This window comes from Danio rerio, chromosome 2 (genome assembly GCF_052040795.2).
Source record: "Danio rerio strain M-AB ecotype USA chromosome 2, GRCz13ab, whole genome shotgun sequence".
In the NCBI taxonomy this organism is placed as follows: domain Eukaryota; kingdom Metazoa; phylum Chordata; class Actinopteri; order Cypriniformes; family Danionidae; genus Danio; species Danio rerio.
The window spans coordinates 12,342,627-12,359,185 of NC_141022.1; the positions used below are offsets into that span (position 1 = coordinate 12,342,627).

The following is a 16,559-nucleotide window of genomic DNA, read 5'->3' on the forward strand; positions in this document are numbered from 1 at the left end:
TTCTGATGCTCAGTTTGAACTGCAGCAGATCGTCATGACCATGCCGTGCCATGTGATTTAACAGATTAGAAATGTGTGCTAACAAGCAGTTGGACAGGTATACCTAATAAAGTGGCTGGTGAGTGTATATTTCCACCCATAATTAGTTAATACAAATGCACTGCAATTTTTAAAAATATGAACTAGGATTTATATACATCTTTTCAAATGAATTATTGGGTCTGAAGGGGAAATACAATAATTTAGTGAATAAAAAGCAATGAAGTTTATGCATTTTGCACTTTAATTCTTTGGTGATCCCACATCTTTTAATATGTTCCTGCATAAACACTTTTTAATGAAATATAAGTGCAAACTTCCATGTATTCACAAAAATGGAATATTATAAACATTTACATCTTTACATCACAATGCACTGAACCATGATACATACAGTTACAAAAACAGTTACAAAAACACCATAACAATGACAAAAAAACAATAACTTAAAAAATAACTAGATACATTTGTTTGAGCATAATCAGACTGTTATAGAAAGTGCAACTGTTATATTATTAAATTGACTCTTTTATGAACTGAAAATCATAAAACACCAACTTTACATTGTGAATGAAACATATTTTTATTATTTAGTTTGACACTTAAAGGATGTGTGGAAAAAATAGAGGCTCTCTAGCGACGAAGCCAGATCCATGAGTTAACTAACCAGAATGCAACAGTGAGGGAGTACATGACCATTTCACGCTTGGCTCGCTCTTTATTCTCATGCTCCAGTAGCTGCAGTCTTCGATTCAGCTTGATAATCTGTTCACAACACATGAGAAATCAGCCATGAGAGCAGATTTTTTATGCATTATTTCAATAATGATAATATTAATAATAATAATAATAATAATAATAATAATTATTATTATTATTATTATTATTATTATTATTATTATTATTATTATCGTTGTTACAATAAATAACTGCATAATTGAATACGTTATAATTTTATGGTCATAATATTATTATTATTAATAATAATAATTTTATTATATACATTTGCCTTATATTTAAAACACATTAGTATTGAATTATCAAGTAGTTTTTTATTTTGTTGGCATCAGATTTAGAAACAATTCTTAATCTAAATTTTGGAGACTGTGTTTTCAAAAGCACACAATAGGTAACACAAACTGACAGAGCTTATATAGACTAACATAGAGTTTGTATCAGCATTTATTGCAAATCAAGATGCTCATAGACACTGAAAACAAAAACAAAAAAAATTACAGTCAGCTGGTGATTTTGTGTTGGCTATCTACAGTTGAAACCAGAAGTATACATACACAGTATAAAAAGGCACATAACCATCTAAAAAAAAGTCAGACGTTAATGTGCATAAACTTTTTCTCTTTCAGGTAAGTTAGGATTATCATATTCGTTTCTGTTATGCTTAATAGCAGAATAATGAGAGATATTTTTTGAGAAATTGTTATAACTTTCCTTGAAAGACAAGCTTACACACAATAAGATTATTATGCCTCTGAAAAAGTTCAGATCATGGTGTCAAGGTTCTGGAAGTTTCTGATTGGCTAATTGACAACATTTGAGTTAATTGGAGGCACAACTGTAGAATAGTATTTAGGGAAAACCTCAAACACACTGCTTCCTTGTGTGAAAACATAGGAAAATCAAGCCAGAGTCAACAAAAAAGCCAGATTACAACTTGCTAAATTACACTAGTAAATGGAGTAATTTTTGGAGACATGTTCTGTGGTCTGATGGAACTAAAGCCGGCAGCTAGCTCTCTGCAACTCTCACATGGTCCCCCACTCAAGCTAAGCAGGGCTGCGCCCGGTCAGTACCTGGATAGGAGACCACATGGGAAAGCTAGGTTGCTGCCGGAAGTGGTGTTAGTGAGGCCAGCAGGGGGGGCCCAACCTGCGGTCTGTGTGGGTCCTAATGCCCCAGTATAGTGACGGGGACGCTATACTGCTCAGTGAGCGCCGTCTTTCGGATGAGACGTTAAACCGAGGTCCTGACTCTCTGTGGTCGTTAAAAATCCCAGGATGTCCTTCGAAAAAGAGTAGGGGTTTAACCCCGGCATCCTGGCCAAATCTGCCCACTGGCCTCTGTCTATCATGGCCTCCTAACCATTCCCATATTCCAATTGGCTTCATCTCTGTCTCCTCTCCACCAATCAGCTGGTGTGTGGTGTGTGGTCTGGCGCAAAATGGCTGTAAATTTATACTTTTGCGCGCTGTCTCTGTTGGTCTGTATTAACACTTCCGAAACGCTATTTGGCAGTTAGGTGTAAATGTTCCTTTATGTCGAATTTTTTTCGCTGCTGTTTTGCTTTTCCTGAACACTTCCTGGATGTACAAGTGGCTCAAACTCGCTCATTTTGAGGCAGGAACCGGCGGACGTGCAACAACTTTAACTATGAGGTAAACACAAAACAAAACTTTCCATCCGGAGCTCCTTCAAGGGACTCCACACTTGTAAACAATCGCTCCATCGTGCTCGCACCATTCACGCGGCTCTTGGTCCCGCCCACACTCGTCAGCGCTACCAAGCCGACCAATCACAGAGCTTGCGCTACGCGTCGTTGCGACGTGTAGTTACATTTTTTGAGAGGTGCATGTCAGCGACGCCGACGGCCACGGCGGAGGGCTATGCGTCAGCGACGTAGCATACGCCGGCGTTTGACGCAGAAGTATAAATCAGCCTTAAGATTGAACTGTATGGCCAAAATGCCCAGTGTTACATTTGGAGGACAAAGGGGAAAGCTTACAAGCCCAGGAACACCATCCCAACTGTGAAGTATGGGGGCAGCAGCATCATGTTGTGGGGCTGTTTTGCTGCAGGAGGGATTGGTCCACTTCACAGCATAGATGGCATCATGAAGAAAGAACATTATGTAGAAATACTAAAGCAACATCTCAAGACATCAGCCAGGAAATTAAAACTTGGCCACAAATGGGTCTTCCAAACAGACCATGACCCTAAGCATACTGATAAATTAGCTAAAATGTGCTTTAAGGACAGAATGAATGTTTTGGAGTGGCCATCATACAGCCCTGAGCTCAATCCTATAGAAAATTTTTGGGCAGAGTTAAAAAAAACTTGCGAGTAAGACAGCCAACAAATCTGACTCAGTTACACCAATTCTGTCGGGAGGAATGGGCCAAAATTTATGCAAACTATTGTGAGAAGCTTGAGGAAGGATACCCAAAACATCTGACCAAAGTTATACAGTTTAAAAGTAAAGCTATAAAAATACCAAGGAAATGTATGTCACTTTTGACTGTCCAGCAATTAATAAAACATTCTACAAAAAAATCTTTCATTATTCTGGCAAATAGCAAATATAAATGATTTAGGTAATCCTAATGGACTTAAAATAGTAAACGTTTAGTATGATTTACCAAAAGACTTTTTTTTTTTAATTGGTTATGTTCCTTTTTTTAAGAGTGTATGTAAACTTCTGGTTTCAACTATATCTATCTACATAAGTCTGCACAGATTACATAATAAGTAATATATACAGTATAGTCTTATATAATAATATACAGATATTGTAAAATTGCATACCTAGATTTGTTGACATTTTCTAACAATGAATGAAGAGTTGAAGGCAGAGCAGCGAATATTACCTGTCGTCGCAGTGAGGCAGCGTCTGTTAAACCAGCATCATCAGGAGTGTTCTCCACACTCGCATCGAAAGTCACAAGAGATGCACGACTACAAGAAAAAGAACGTTTACATTTAAAAAAAAAAAAAACCTTAGTCAAACTAGCAAATGAAAACTTAAAGGTGCTGTATGTAAGCTTGACTCCTCTAAAGCAAAAAAATACCATAATATGTTTGCAGATATTTAAGAAACATGCTAAGTGAACATTCTTGATTATCTGAAAAACATGGCTGAAGTCAGATATTCTGCTTTGAAAATGTGCATTATATGCTGGAACGGCTGTCTTTGTTTTGGTCATTCAACCCGCCCAATGCCAGTTCAGCCAATTATATTTCAGCTCCCTGAGTTGCCCAAGTGGAATACCATTTATTTCATTCATTCAGTCAGGAAGGCTCTGAAAGTATGTGCCTGTGGCCGAAATGGACCTCAAGTGCACAGTAGCAGCCTCCAAAATAAGATGCAAATTCAGAGTTCCAAATGAGGTGGCTATTAATTAGCAAATAATAAATATTCCGAAGCACAGAATAGTGCACTTACTGCACTTCAACAAAATTGTAAGGTTTATAACTAATTAATACACAAATACACATTCAACCTCTTTAACATTATTAAATACACATCCGTCATTGATATGTGTTGGCTTGCACTGAGTTACAATTTTCAAGATCGAGGTGAACTATCTGCTGCTGCTTTCAGTAGTATGGTAATAAATGTCATGTAAAATGGCATTCAAACTCACATTATTAACATTTAACACTGAATAAAGCACATGAGGTGTACCTGAGGTGATCATTGTCATAGTTTTTTGTTGTTCAGCTGCAAGAAATATAAGCTGTTTCTAATATAAATTGTAGGTGTTAGTTAGAACAAAAACTCCTTTAAATATGGAAAATATTCCTTCTATGACGTGCCATTACTTTTATTTAAAACATGGTTTAAATGAGCCTTAAATCAGGCTTGACAGTCAAGCACACTGTTGTTGGTGTCATCAATCTGGCAACCTACGTTTGCCTTCGTTTTGAATCAGCTGTGCAATACCCAATTCAACCACTGGGTGTCAAACGAGCATACTGCATCTTTAAACAACTTAATTATCTTACAGTTGACATTTAAAAATTTGCAATGGTGCTTACAAAAACATAACCACCATAGTCAATGTAGTGGCTTGATATATTTTGGCCATCTGTGTCGAACTTTGGCTTGAAGCAAAGTAGCACATGAAAATCTGATGAAAAGACAAAGTATGTGTCTGGATACTTAACATCTTTACGTGGTAAAAAACTAAATTTCCTTAATAAATTGTGAATGAAAAATAAAAGTAAAGCGCAAATAAAGAGACAGAAATATAAAACTATTTAACGTTGCTGGTTGCATCTATATACATTCTTATTTAGTGTTTTATTACAAGTTTTATTGCCAAGTAGGTGCACTTACAAACATACTATATATATATATATATATATATATATATATATATATATATATATATATATATATATATATATATATATATAGACAGACAGACACAGTAGATAGATAGATAGATAGATAGATAGATAGATAGATAGATAGATAGATAGATAGATAGATAGATAGATAGATAGATAGATAGATAGATAGATAGATAGATAGATAGATAGATAGATAGATAGATAGATAGATAGATAGATAGATAGATAGATAGATAGATAGATAGATAGATAGATAAAATAACAACATTAGAGCTAGATTTATTTCTTATTATTGAAAATATCTTTCTGTATGGAAAAAACAAATTGAGTTAAACCTACACTGTAGCGCAGTATTTATCAGAACTGGACTTTTTTTTTGACACCTCTAAGCCAGAAGTGTTCTTCATTGGTTTATGTCCTAATATATCATACAGTACTGCGAAGTAATACAGAACAGCACAAATTGTTAAGAAAATATAGCAACTGCTACATACTGTAAAGAATGTACTGCGGTATTTAACGTTCAACAATACAAGTAGTTGAAAGGCGATGGTTCAAACTAAACAGTGTTATATCACATAGGGCCTATTGCATAAGTATTGTCAGATATAGTAGCCTACTGCCAAATGCCTCCTAGCTCTCTAAGATACTGGCATCAGGCTATCACTAATTCATTGACATTTATACTCTGCATATGCATAATTAACACCACTGCATGCTTCGGGGAGAGCTCACCCGCGCTGACTGTCGTCCAGCACCTCCAGGACCTGCTGGTAAGCCCTGCGAGTCGTGCTCTTGATGTAATTGAGGACACCACTGGCACTGTTTAAATTCTGACTGTCCTCAGGACTTATAAGAGGGGGACAAACACGGACAGGAGCACGAGATGGAGACGGACTTGCACTAAAAGAGAGAGACATAATTGTGACAAAAATCATATGCACATTTAATCTATTAGCATATCAACACAGGTTTGGCTAGACTCACCTGATAAAAAAAAAATTATATTAAGCACTCAAACAGTTATTTCCAACCAAATTATACAATCTGGAAGTCATTGAGCAGCCAGCAGTATGTGAAGCTTAATGTATGTGCATGCTTTGTTTAGCCATCTCCCCTCCTCCTAATAAAACATTATAGACGGGACATTTTTGTCTCAATTCAGACTTGTGATAAAACTCGCAGACTACAGACCTCTTGGATGGACTTCTTGAAGATGCTGTATGACTGCAGATTAACCAACATGTCTTGTTTCGAGTAAGGCAAGGCAAGTTTATCTATATAGCACATTTCATACACAGTGGCAATTCAAAGTGCTTTACATAAACAAGAATAAAAGAAACAAGTAAAATAAAATAAAAACAAATAATAAAAATTAGTAAAAACAGGTCAAATGTGATATAAAAGAATGAAGAAGAAGAGAAAAACATAATAGTGCAATCTGTCGGACGCAGCACAGTGCTCATTCAGTAAAGGCACAGCTAAACAGATGTGTTTTCAGTCTTGATTTGAACATGCCTAATGTTGGAGCACATCTGATCATTTCTGGAAGCTGATTCCAGCAGCGGGGGGCATAGTGGCTGAAAGCTGATTCACCCTGCTTTGACTGAACTCTTGGAACATGTAGTTTAAATGATCCTAAAGATCTGAGTTATCTGTTGGGTTTGTATTCAGTGAGCATATATGTAATGTATTTAGGTTCAAGGCCATTTATTGATTTATAGACAAGTAATAATACTTTAAAGTCTATTCTGAATGTAACTGGCAGCCAGTGTAAAGACCTAAGGACAGGTGTGATGTGCTCTGATTTTCTGGTTCTGGTCAGAATTCTGGCTGCAGCGTTCTGGCTGAGCTGCAACTGTCTGACTGTCTTTTTAGAAAGACCAGTGAGGAGGCCGTTACAGTAATCCACCCTGCTACTGATAAAAGGATGAACAAGTTTCTCTAAGTCTTCACTGGAAACAAAGCATCTGATTCTTGCTATGTTTTTGAGATGATAGTATGCTGATTTACTAACTGCTTTTACATGACTATTGAAACTCAGATCTGACTCCAGAGTCACACCAAGATTCTTGACCTTATTTTTTGTTGTTTGACCTTTAGTGCCAAGGTACGCATTCACCTTGAGAACCTCATCTCTGTTCCCAAACCCAATGACTTTAGTTTTCTCTTTGTTTAACTGAAGAAAGTTTTGGCACATCCAACTGTTCATTTCATCAATACATTGGCAGAGGGTGTCAATGGGGCTGTAGTCATTAGGCAGTAAGGCTAGGTAGATCTGAGTGTCATCAGCATAGCTGTGGTAGGAGATTTGGTTCTTTCTCATTATTTGGCTCAGAGGGAGCATGTAAAGGTTGAACAGGAGAGGTGCCAGAATCGAGCCTTGTGGGACTTCACATGTCATTGGTGTCCACCTCGACCTGTGGTCACCTATACTGACATGGTAACCTCATCCTTCAAGGTAAGATCTAAACCATTTGAGGACCGTCCCAGACAGCCCAACCCAGTTTTCCAGCCTATAGAGAAGTATGCTGTGATCGAAAGTGTCAAATGCAGCACTGCCTGAATCTGTATTTAGGTGTATATCATTGATTATCTTTATAAGAGAGCTCTCTGTACTGTGATGTGCTCTGAAACCAGATTGAAAATTGTCTAAAACCCCCCTCAAGTTTAAGAACTTGGTAAACTGGTTGAAAACAACTTTTTAGTACAACCAATTCTGCTTGTTTCGAGTCTACTGGACTGGGTTCTGTCTTGTTCACTCATTTATTTTTTTTTACAACACATATTAGATATGGTATTTTTTATTATGCTTTTGACTATCATATGTCATATTTCTAAAGGTTAGCAAATTAAAGGTGTAAAGAATATGATTATATTGACTTTATATTTACTGTACAGAAATACTACAGTTCGGCAGGACCAATGTTATTAATGACAGGATTTATTTTTACTTACAAATCATGTTTGTTTATTTGTCCATTGCGACGCATTGTAGAGTTTTCACTCCTACATCGCTCCCGTCTTGACCTAAAGTGAGATTTCATCTGCGAAGAGACAGATAACAGTTCTTAAAGCGATAGCTCACCTAAAATGGCAAATTCTGTCATCATTTACTCACTATTCAGAACCTGTTTGAGATTTTAAAGAAAGCTGACAACCTGTAACCATGACTTCTATAGTATTTGTTCATCCTACAATGCATGCCAAGGGTTATAGCTTTCTTCAAAATATTTTTTTAGTGTTAAACAGAATAAAGAAGCTCCAACTGGTTTAGAAACAAGTGAAAGGTGACTAAATGATTACAGATTGTTCAGTTTTAGATGAACTACCCGTTTAACTCTATAAGGTACATGTCAGGATGATGATTCAGAGTTCCCTCATTCCTCAATGTCAAATTAATTTTAATAGGGCTATTAAAACAACACATGTTGACCAATGCGCTTTACATCATTTAAAACAATAACAAAAATAAACATCAACAAGAATATGCCATGGCAAACAAGTCTTTAACTTTACTTTAAAAAAAGTGTATAGTCTGCATTTCTGACATGGTGGAGGTAATGTGTTTTAAAGTATTGGCACTAGGGCTGTGTGATTAATTTAAATCATATTTAAAAATTGTGATTTGTACATGTGCGATTTCTAAATCGCCTTACAGCACGATTTTCCCGCAATATGCTGTTTGAACCAATCATAACACAGCGTGCCTAAACAAAGCGCGAGAATAGGAGACTGAGCTTAATTACAAATAGCCTGCAAAAACAGGAATGATGAGTTCAGCCCAGGAGGACTTGGGAGTCCAAAAATGTCGACATATGTAGTGTAAGAAATTACTTTGGATACAGGAAGGTTGATGTTTTGCAGAATTAAGTGATTTGTAAGGCTTGTTAGTTAAATATAGTGTCTAAAAGCGTGTGAAAAGCGTAAGTAGCATCGCTTCTGTCAGCATTTTCAATGCGATTTGGTCTTGTGCTCCTTTGTCATTGCTCGGTGTCTATCGAACGTTTTCCCAGAGGATGACAAACTAACAAAACATTGTTGCAGCACTGAAACAAGTTTTATTTGTGGAGAAAATTCAATGTTCTTTGTTTGTCTGAGGTAATTATTCTACCAAAATGTGTATATTCTATACAAAGTATGAAGCTGAATAGGTCAGTTCTTGTTAAGTAAAAGTTAAGATGTTTTCAACTTAGTGCTACAGATCTAATTGTTTTCCTTGAGAAATATGTTTTAGATTTACACTTGTAAACGTCCGTGTGTATCAAAAGCGTGATTAAAATTGAAATCAAATTATTGTTCAAGAAAATCATGATAGGTTTCTTTTGTCCATATTACACAGCCCTAATTGGCACCACAACAGAGAAAGCTTAGTCTCCTTTCTGTCTTAATTTTGTCCTTGGCATTTGTAGGAGATATTAAGTTGGTGATCGAAATGTTCTTTCACTCTGATATTCAGATAACAGTTCTGATAGGTAGGATAGTGCAGGGCTATATTAACTTACTGTATATATACACTAATAAAAATAAGCTTGAAATAAATCCTATATTGAACCAGACGCCAGTTTAGAGAGATCAAATACATGAAGTTATATGTTGATGCTTTTTAATGTTCAGTAACAGTAGCATTTTAACCTTCTGTAACTGTAGGACAGATGTTTGGCCGATACACCCTTGTATAATGAATTACAATTGTCAAGCCTTAATTATGTGAAAACATGGATTGCAATTTCGATAATTTTGGATGTCAGGCATGATTTTATCTTTGCTATATTTCTAAAATGAAACCTAATAACTTTTTAATACAGGATTGATTTGAGTGTTTGACTTTAAGGAGCTCTAAATACACACAGCCAAGTTTTTAACCTGTTCTTTGACATGCAGTGATCTCACCTCTTCTCTCGGCTGGGCAGTGGAGTTTGCTGCTGGCTCTGGCTCGAGGAAGTCCAGAGGTTGATCATTGAGGGTAAGAACCCGTGGTGGAGTTTTCAGTTCGACTGTTTCTAGTGGAGTAGACTGGATCAAATCTAGATCTCTGGGTCTTCCAAAGCGAGCGTCATTATCATCTCCTTGGAGAATGAAAGGGACGGAGGTTGATAGGCATTAGTTGACTTCTGCTAACTTAAAAATTTCTTTTGACTTCATTTAACCCAAAACTACACCATGATATGGTATTACCTGCAATCACAATCCTTTCTGGCACATGCATCATAGTACTGTGAGATGCATTCAGGAGACCAGGCGGTTCCTCTGAAGAACCGGAGGCGATTTTGAGCCTCTCAGGTATCCGCATCTGTTGACTGATGCCTTCTGTATATTCTAGTTCATAGTGGATGCGGTTTACTTCTGCCATATCGGCAGAGTGGAAGATGTCAGCCTCGCTCATTTACCTGCAGACAGAAAATTTCATTATAACGCATGCAAGATTTGTTTTACTATAAGACTGATTGTATGTAATCAGTAACAAATAGATAAGTTATGAATTGATAATGACAATAAGCATTCAGACAAGGGCTTCACGATAATGGAATAAATCTGACACTGCAATACATTTTTTTCTGCGATCTTCATTCATTAATTTTCTTTTCGGCTTAGTCCCTTTAATAATCTGGGGTCACCACAGCTTTGTGAACTGCCAACTCAACCCAATTCACCTGTACCACATATCATTGGACTGTGGGGGAAACCGGAGCACCCGGAGGATACCCACGCAAATGCAGGGAGAACATGCAAACTTCACACAGAAGCACCAAATGACCTAGCCAAGGCTCGAACCAGCAACCTTCTTGCTGTGGGGCGACAGCACTACCTACTGCGCCACTGTGTTGCATATATAATTTCTCCACATGATTTGAATGGCCATTTTCATTTAGATTGGGATAATCAAATCTTATCTATGCAGTGTGTTTACATCAATTTTAATAAATTACAAGAGAGCAAAAATAAAAGTTAAATAAACAGCGCTTGATGGTTTTTACAGTAGTCTAACAGTATTCAGGTACAGAAAGTAAACAATCAAATGTACAATAACATGGTCAGCATTGTATAAATTATTTAAAAATATTCATATTGCATGTTTTCATCTTTAATGAATAATCAAATCCTGTGATGTGACTATTGCGAATACACACATTGCGATATATATGCTCAAACGATATATTGTGTAGCTTTAATTCAGACAATGATGCTTCATGTTAAACAGAAGCAGTTATAGAATAGATGCATGTATTCAGGGAGGGCAATTACATGTGTGATTGTAACCTGGTTATATAATGTCGCGTGAATAATTCAGTAATGTTTTATTAAATCAACATATAGATATAGGAAAACATTTTAAATAGAATATGAGTATCAAACTAATATCAAAATAAGGGATTAGATTTCAGATCTTTTTTTCTTTTTTTTTAAGAAAAATTCATCGAATGAATATGTTGACACCCATTATACTACGTAAAGTATCTTTTCCACAATAAGTTGAATTGGTTAAATCACTAACATATCCGACCCTACAAATGTTCTGATAGGAAACAAAATCAATAGCGAAGCCGTGCTTGCCGTTGTTTACATTTCAGACCGAAATCCGAGCGTTCATCGAACCACAATGTAAAGAATTGCATAACGTTAAATAATAGATATTTACCCGTTTACTTTGTAACGATCTGCACTTCGGTTGCAGCGGATGTTTCGGATAAAGATTACAACCCCATAAGAGAATAAATATTTCCATCAAACCACGTAAGTCCCTTGGTACAGCTGTGCTCTGCTGCTGAATGACAACTGCCTGGCTAATCAACGAACTCGCTGTTTGTAAAATAATATTATTGTTATAAATGCTGACAGTAAGCTACGTTTATTTGGCTTATGTTGTGCAAACAGACACCTTGGGATTTATGTTTACTAGGAATGTGGTATCTTTATTACAAACATTTTTATCGGCAAGAGGTCGCTGGTTTCACTCACTTCCGGTTAGCGTTACGCATCCTGCGAATCCTACTATGAGGAACTCTCGGCTCATGAATATAAATAAGATTAATACGTCGAGCTGCAGGCAAACCTTTTTTCTCTGACAGTGTCACCTGCTGTTGGGTTGGGTGAAGTGGCAGTTACGGAGACGCAACTGCACTCTCATCAGACAAACACTTTTTTTTTACTTTTTTTTTTTATTAACAAACTGCAACATTTACATTACATTATATTACATTACAGGCCAGGGCTTAAAACAGAAATGTATCTTTTAAACAGATTCACAGTTTTTACAGCTTTTTTGTTAGTACATTCAGAAATCAAAGACATATAAAGATTTAGATCTTCAAGAAAAAGAAAGGTTTACGCTTACAAAATTTACACTTATGTATAAAATATTTGGCCAAAAATATAATAAGATTAAATAAATAAAAAGTATCTGGATGTTCATTTTGATGGTTATATCCTAGACAAACACTTTCTAGAAAGTAGCAACATCTGACATGCCAGTAAGGTTATTAGTAATTAAAGCGATTCCTGAAAATTGCAAGTTTTATGACATAATGTGGTGTAAAATATTACATTAACAATTGTTTCAGTGTTTGATTAAAACATTGATCAAAATTAGTGCCATAATATATTTTATGATATTTGCAACTTGCTTTATTTTCGGTGTTATTGTACCATTCTGGGACAATTTTCTAGCAATGTTTTCTGGCAAAATAATAATAATAATAATAATAATAAAAATGTTAAAGTAAAAATGTTAAAATAAAATGTTTAATATATAACACAATTATTATTTGAAAGATATTTTAGTGCTATAAAGGTCTACAACTATTGTATTGTCTATCTGAAAGTGCTACTAAAGACAATAACAGTAACACAGTTTAACAATTATTAAGTTTTGTAATGATTACAAATAAGTTTTTTGGAAATCAAAATATTAGTTAATCTGCATAGAATTTACAATATGAGCTCTCTTCGGTTAAAGCAATAATAATTTGCTTGTGGTGTGTATTTTTTCCCAGATGGATATTACAATTCAAAAAGGGGGTCTCTGCCAACACGAATACAGTGCACCAAAGGCTGCAGATATTTCCACTGTTTTTTGATCGAGAAATGAAAAATCTCCCCAACAAGAATGTAAGCATTTATTTTTTATTTGATGTTATTTTCTACACAAAAAAAACATTATCAATATTCCAATTATTATTTTCACCGTTTTTCTCTTCATTGTTTACAGTTTGATGATTTGTAGGACCTCATTAAAAAGTAAACAAAAATAAAGTTTGTTGTGAGAAAATTACCCAGAGAACTATAATTTATTATATGTGAAGAAATTCATTGTAGATAATATTCATTCCCTCAAATCAATACGAAACAGTGATAAATTATTAAAAAAAAAAACAACAAATTTCTGAAAATGCTAAAGTTACTGAACAATATCTATATTTACGAATGCAATTAATAGATACGACAGAATTATTGCATTAAATCAAAATCTAGTATGTTTAATATCTTATATAATAATGCATTCAATCATAGCGTAATATTTTATACTAGAAAAATTGTTTAAGTTACAATTTCATAGCAGCTGCATTCAGGTTAGTCGATCTTTCAAACAGCAGGAGGCACTGGAAGGTCTGGAAGTGCAGATCTAGCCGTCTGAGCATTTCATTTTTGAAGAAATCCATACATACAATTAGTATCAAGCAAAAGCTAAGTGTGAACTCTTGAAAATGAATGTCATACAAGCTCCACAGTGGCAAAGCAACCCTGCCTGTGTATCTTAGGTCTCTGGATATTGTGGGGCTGTCTTTGCTAACACGTCTCTACAATATCGCATGGAGGTCGGGGACAGTACCTCTGGACTGGGCAACTAGGGTGGTGGTTCACTATTTTTAAGAAGGGGGACCAGAGGGTGTGTTACAACTATATGGGGATTACACTCCTCAGCCTCCCTGGAAAAGTCTATGCCAGGGTACTGGAGAGGAGGATCTGGCCGATGGTTGAACCTAGGTTTCAGAGGGAAAAATGAGGTTTTTGTCCAGGCTGTGGTTACACTGGACCAGCTTTGGGTTCATGGAAGTATGCCCAACTAATACACACTTGAGTATGGGGTTAGAGGTGCTCTGTTAAGCACTGTCTCATCCCTGTATAAACAGAGTAGGAGTTTGGTTTACATTGCTGGCAATAAGTCAGACTTTCTCCCAGCGAATGTTGGACTCCAGCAAGGCTGCCATTTGCCACCAATTCTGTGAGCAGCCTTGGGAAGATGTTGTTCTGTTGGTTTCATCAAACATGGACCAAACATGGGGTGTTTTGCTGCTGAGTGTGATGCAGCTGGGATGAGAATCAGCACCTCCAAGTCCGAGGCCATGGTGCTGCACCAGAAAAAGGTGGTTTGCCATCTCCAGGTTGGAGGAAAGTCCCTACCCCAGGTGGAGGAGTTCAAGTATTTTGGGGTTTTGTTCACTATTAAGGGAAGGAATGTGAGATTGACAGGTGGATTGATGCATCGGCATCAGTAATGTGGTCGATGTACCATCCATTGTGGTAAAGAGGGATCTGCGCTAAAAGGCAAAGCTCTTGATTTACCGTCAATCTGTGTTCCTACACTCACCTATGGTCATGAGCTTTGGGTCATGACAAAAAGTACAAGATCTTGGGTACGAGCTGCCAAAATGAGTTTTCTTCGCAGGGTGGCAGGGGGCACCCTTATAGATAGGGTGAGAAGCTCTGTCACCCAGGAGGAGCCTGGAATAGAATCGCTATTCCTCCACATTGAGAGAAGTCAGATGAGGTGGCTCGGGCATCTGTTTCGGATGCCTCCGGGCGGCTACCTAGGGAGGTGTTCCAGGCATGTCCCACTGGGAGGAGGCCTCGGGGAGGATCCAGGACACGTTGGAGGCAATATATCTCTCGGCTGGCCTGGGAAAGCCTCGGGATCACCCCAGAGGAGGTGGAGGAAGCGTCTGTAGAAAGGGAAGTCTGGGGTTCTCTCCTAAGACTGCTGCCCTACAACCCGGCCCCAGAAAAGCGGATGAAAATTAATGAATGAATAAAAGATATCATATTGCTTTTTTCTAAATCGTCTGATTGTAAAATGTCAGATTTTTTATTCTTGGTTTCACTCTATATGCATTCAGAATATATCAAATGTTAAAAACTTATATGTGTTTCTCCTTAGATCACTATCAGCTAACTCTGGATTCAAACACGCTTTAATTAATGTTAATATTACTTTATAGACATTTATAAACTATTTACTATTGTAAACTAGTAAAACAATAGTAAAACAATGGTAAAACTATGGTTTTACTATCGTTTTACCATTGTTTTTCTGTCGTTTTACTATCGTTTTACTACAATTTAATTATAGTAAATACATACTAAAATCATAGGTAAACTACTATAGTACACTAGTAAAACAATGGTAAAACGATAGTAAAACAATGGTAAAATGATGGTAAAACAATGGTAAAACAATGATCGTCAATGAAACATCGTTTTACCATCATTTTACCATTGTTTTACCATCGTTTTACCATTGTTTTACCATCATGTTACCATTGTTTTACCATTGTTTTACTATTGTACCATTGTTTTACTACTAGTAGTTTACCTATGATTTTAGTTCTGCAATGCATGCTGGGATTTTTGAACTTTGCCACAACCAGCAAGTGTAAGCTGTAGGCCAGATCTGGGCCAAAATAAAAGCAAATTGTGGCCCAGGATAGGGTCAGTTCCGGTTCATTTGGTTGAATTCTGGCTAATATGTGGTGTAGTGTTCTCATACAGTATGTATTGTGACTAACTAAACACCGAGTTAAACCATAGCCAATGAAGACAGAGTCGTAGAAAGGTCGATCATTTACTGTCACTCTTCTTATTAGAATTTATGGTGAAAAGGCATTCCTCTGTGATGATTTTAAGCAGATGGTTTAAATCAGTGGTCACCAAACTTGTTCCTGGAGGGCCGGTGTCCTGCAGATTTTAGCTCCAACCCTAATCAAACACACCTAAACAAGCTAATCAAGGTCTTACTAGGTATACTTGAAACATCCAGGCAGGTGTGTTGAGGCGAGTTGGTGCTAAACCCTGCAGGGACACCGGCCCTCCAGGAACGAGATTTGTGACCCCTGGTTTAGATTGTCCAAGAGAGCACGTCTGACAAGGGTTCCACAAAGAGCCAGGAACACTAAAAGGAAGTGATTTAACAGGAAGTATGTCATAACGCAAAATAAAAGTATTACTTTTCACACATGAAGTAGATTAATTAACTAAATTATGAATTTTACATTTTAACAAAGGAAATATGCATATAAAATAATTACATATTTTAAAGTGAAACTTCTCAAAGGGCAACACATGTGGTTTTGCTTTATTTGTGGCCCAGATCTGGCAAACAAAAGTGGACCGCCCCAGAGCCAACATTTCCATTCAGTATGTGGTCCAGATGT

At 36.6% G+C, this 16,559-nt stretch overlaps 1 protein-coding gene across 3 annotated transcripts; it reads right to left on the reverse strand.

The window, feature by feature from the left end:
- Positions 1–265: 265 nt before the first annotated feature.
- On the reverse strand, positions 266–12,127 carry mffb (mitochondrial fission factor b). 3 transcript variants are annotated; one of them, XM_087239436.1, is made up of 7 exons: positions 12,091–12,127; positions 10,309–10,520; positions 10,024–10,199; positions 8,089–8,177; positions 5,866–6,033; positions 3,642–3,729; positions 266–804 (listed from the first exon to the last, which is right to left on the reverse strand). In XM_087239436.1, exons 2-7 carry the CDS (start codon positions 10,514–10,516, stop codon positions 673–675), a joined length of 861 nt encoding a protein of 286 aa, XP_087095562.1. In that variant the 5' UTR covers positions 10,517–10,520; positions 12,091–12,127; the 3' UTR covers positions 266–672.
- Between the last annotated feature and the right edge of the window lie 4,432 nt (positions 12,128–16,559).

Excerpts from the sequence above, each read along its gene's own strand:
- mffb (XM_087239436.1), bottom strand. The coding sequence starts at position 10,516 with ATGAGCGAGGCTGACATCTTCCACTCTGCCGATATGGCAGAAGTAAAC. Across the intron at positions 8,178-10,023 it reads CTGCCCAGCCGAGAGAAGAG|ATGAAATCTCACTTTAGGTC; the intron begins GTGAGATCACTG and ends GTCTCTTCGCAG. Across the intron at positions 3,730-5,865 it reads CTGGACGACAGTCAGCGCGG|TCGTGCATCTCTTGTGACTT; the intron begins GTGAGCTCTCCC and ends TTTTTCTTGTAG.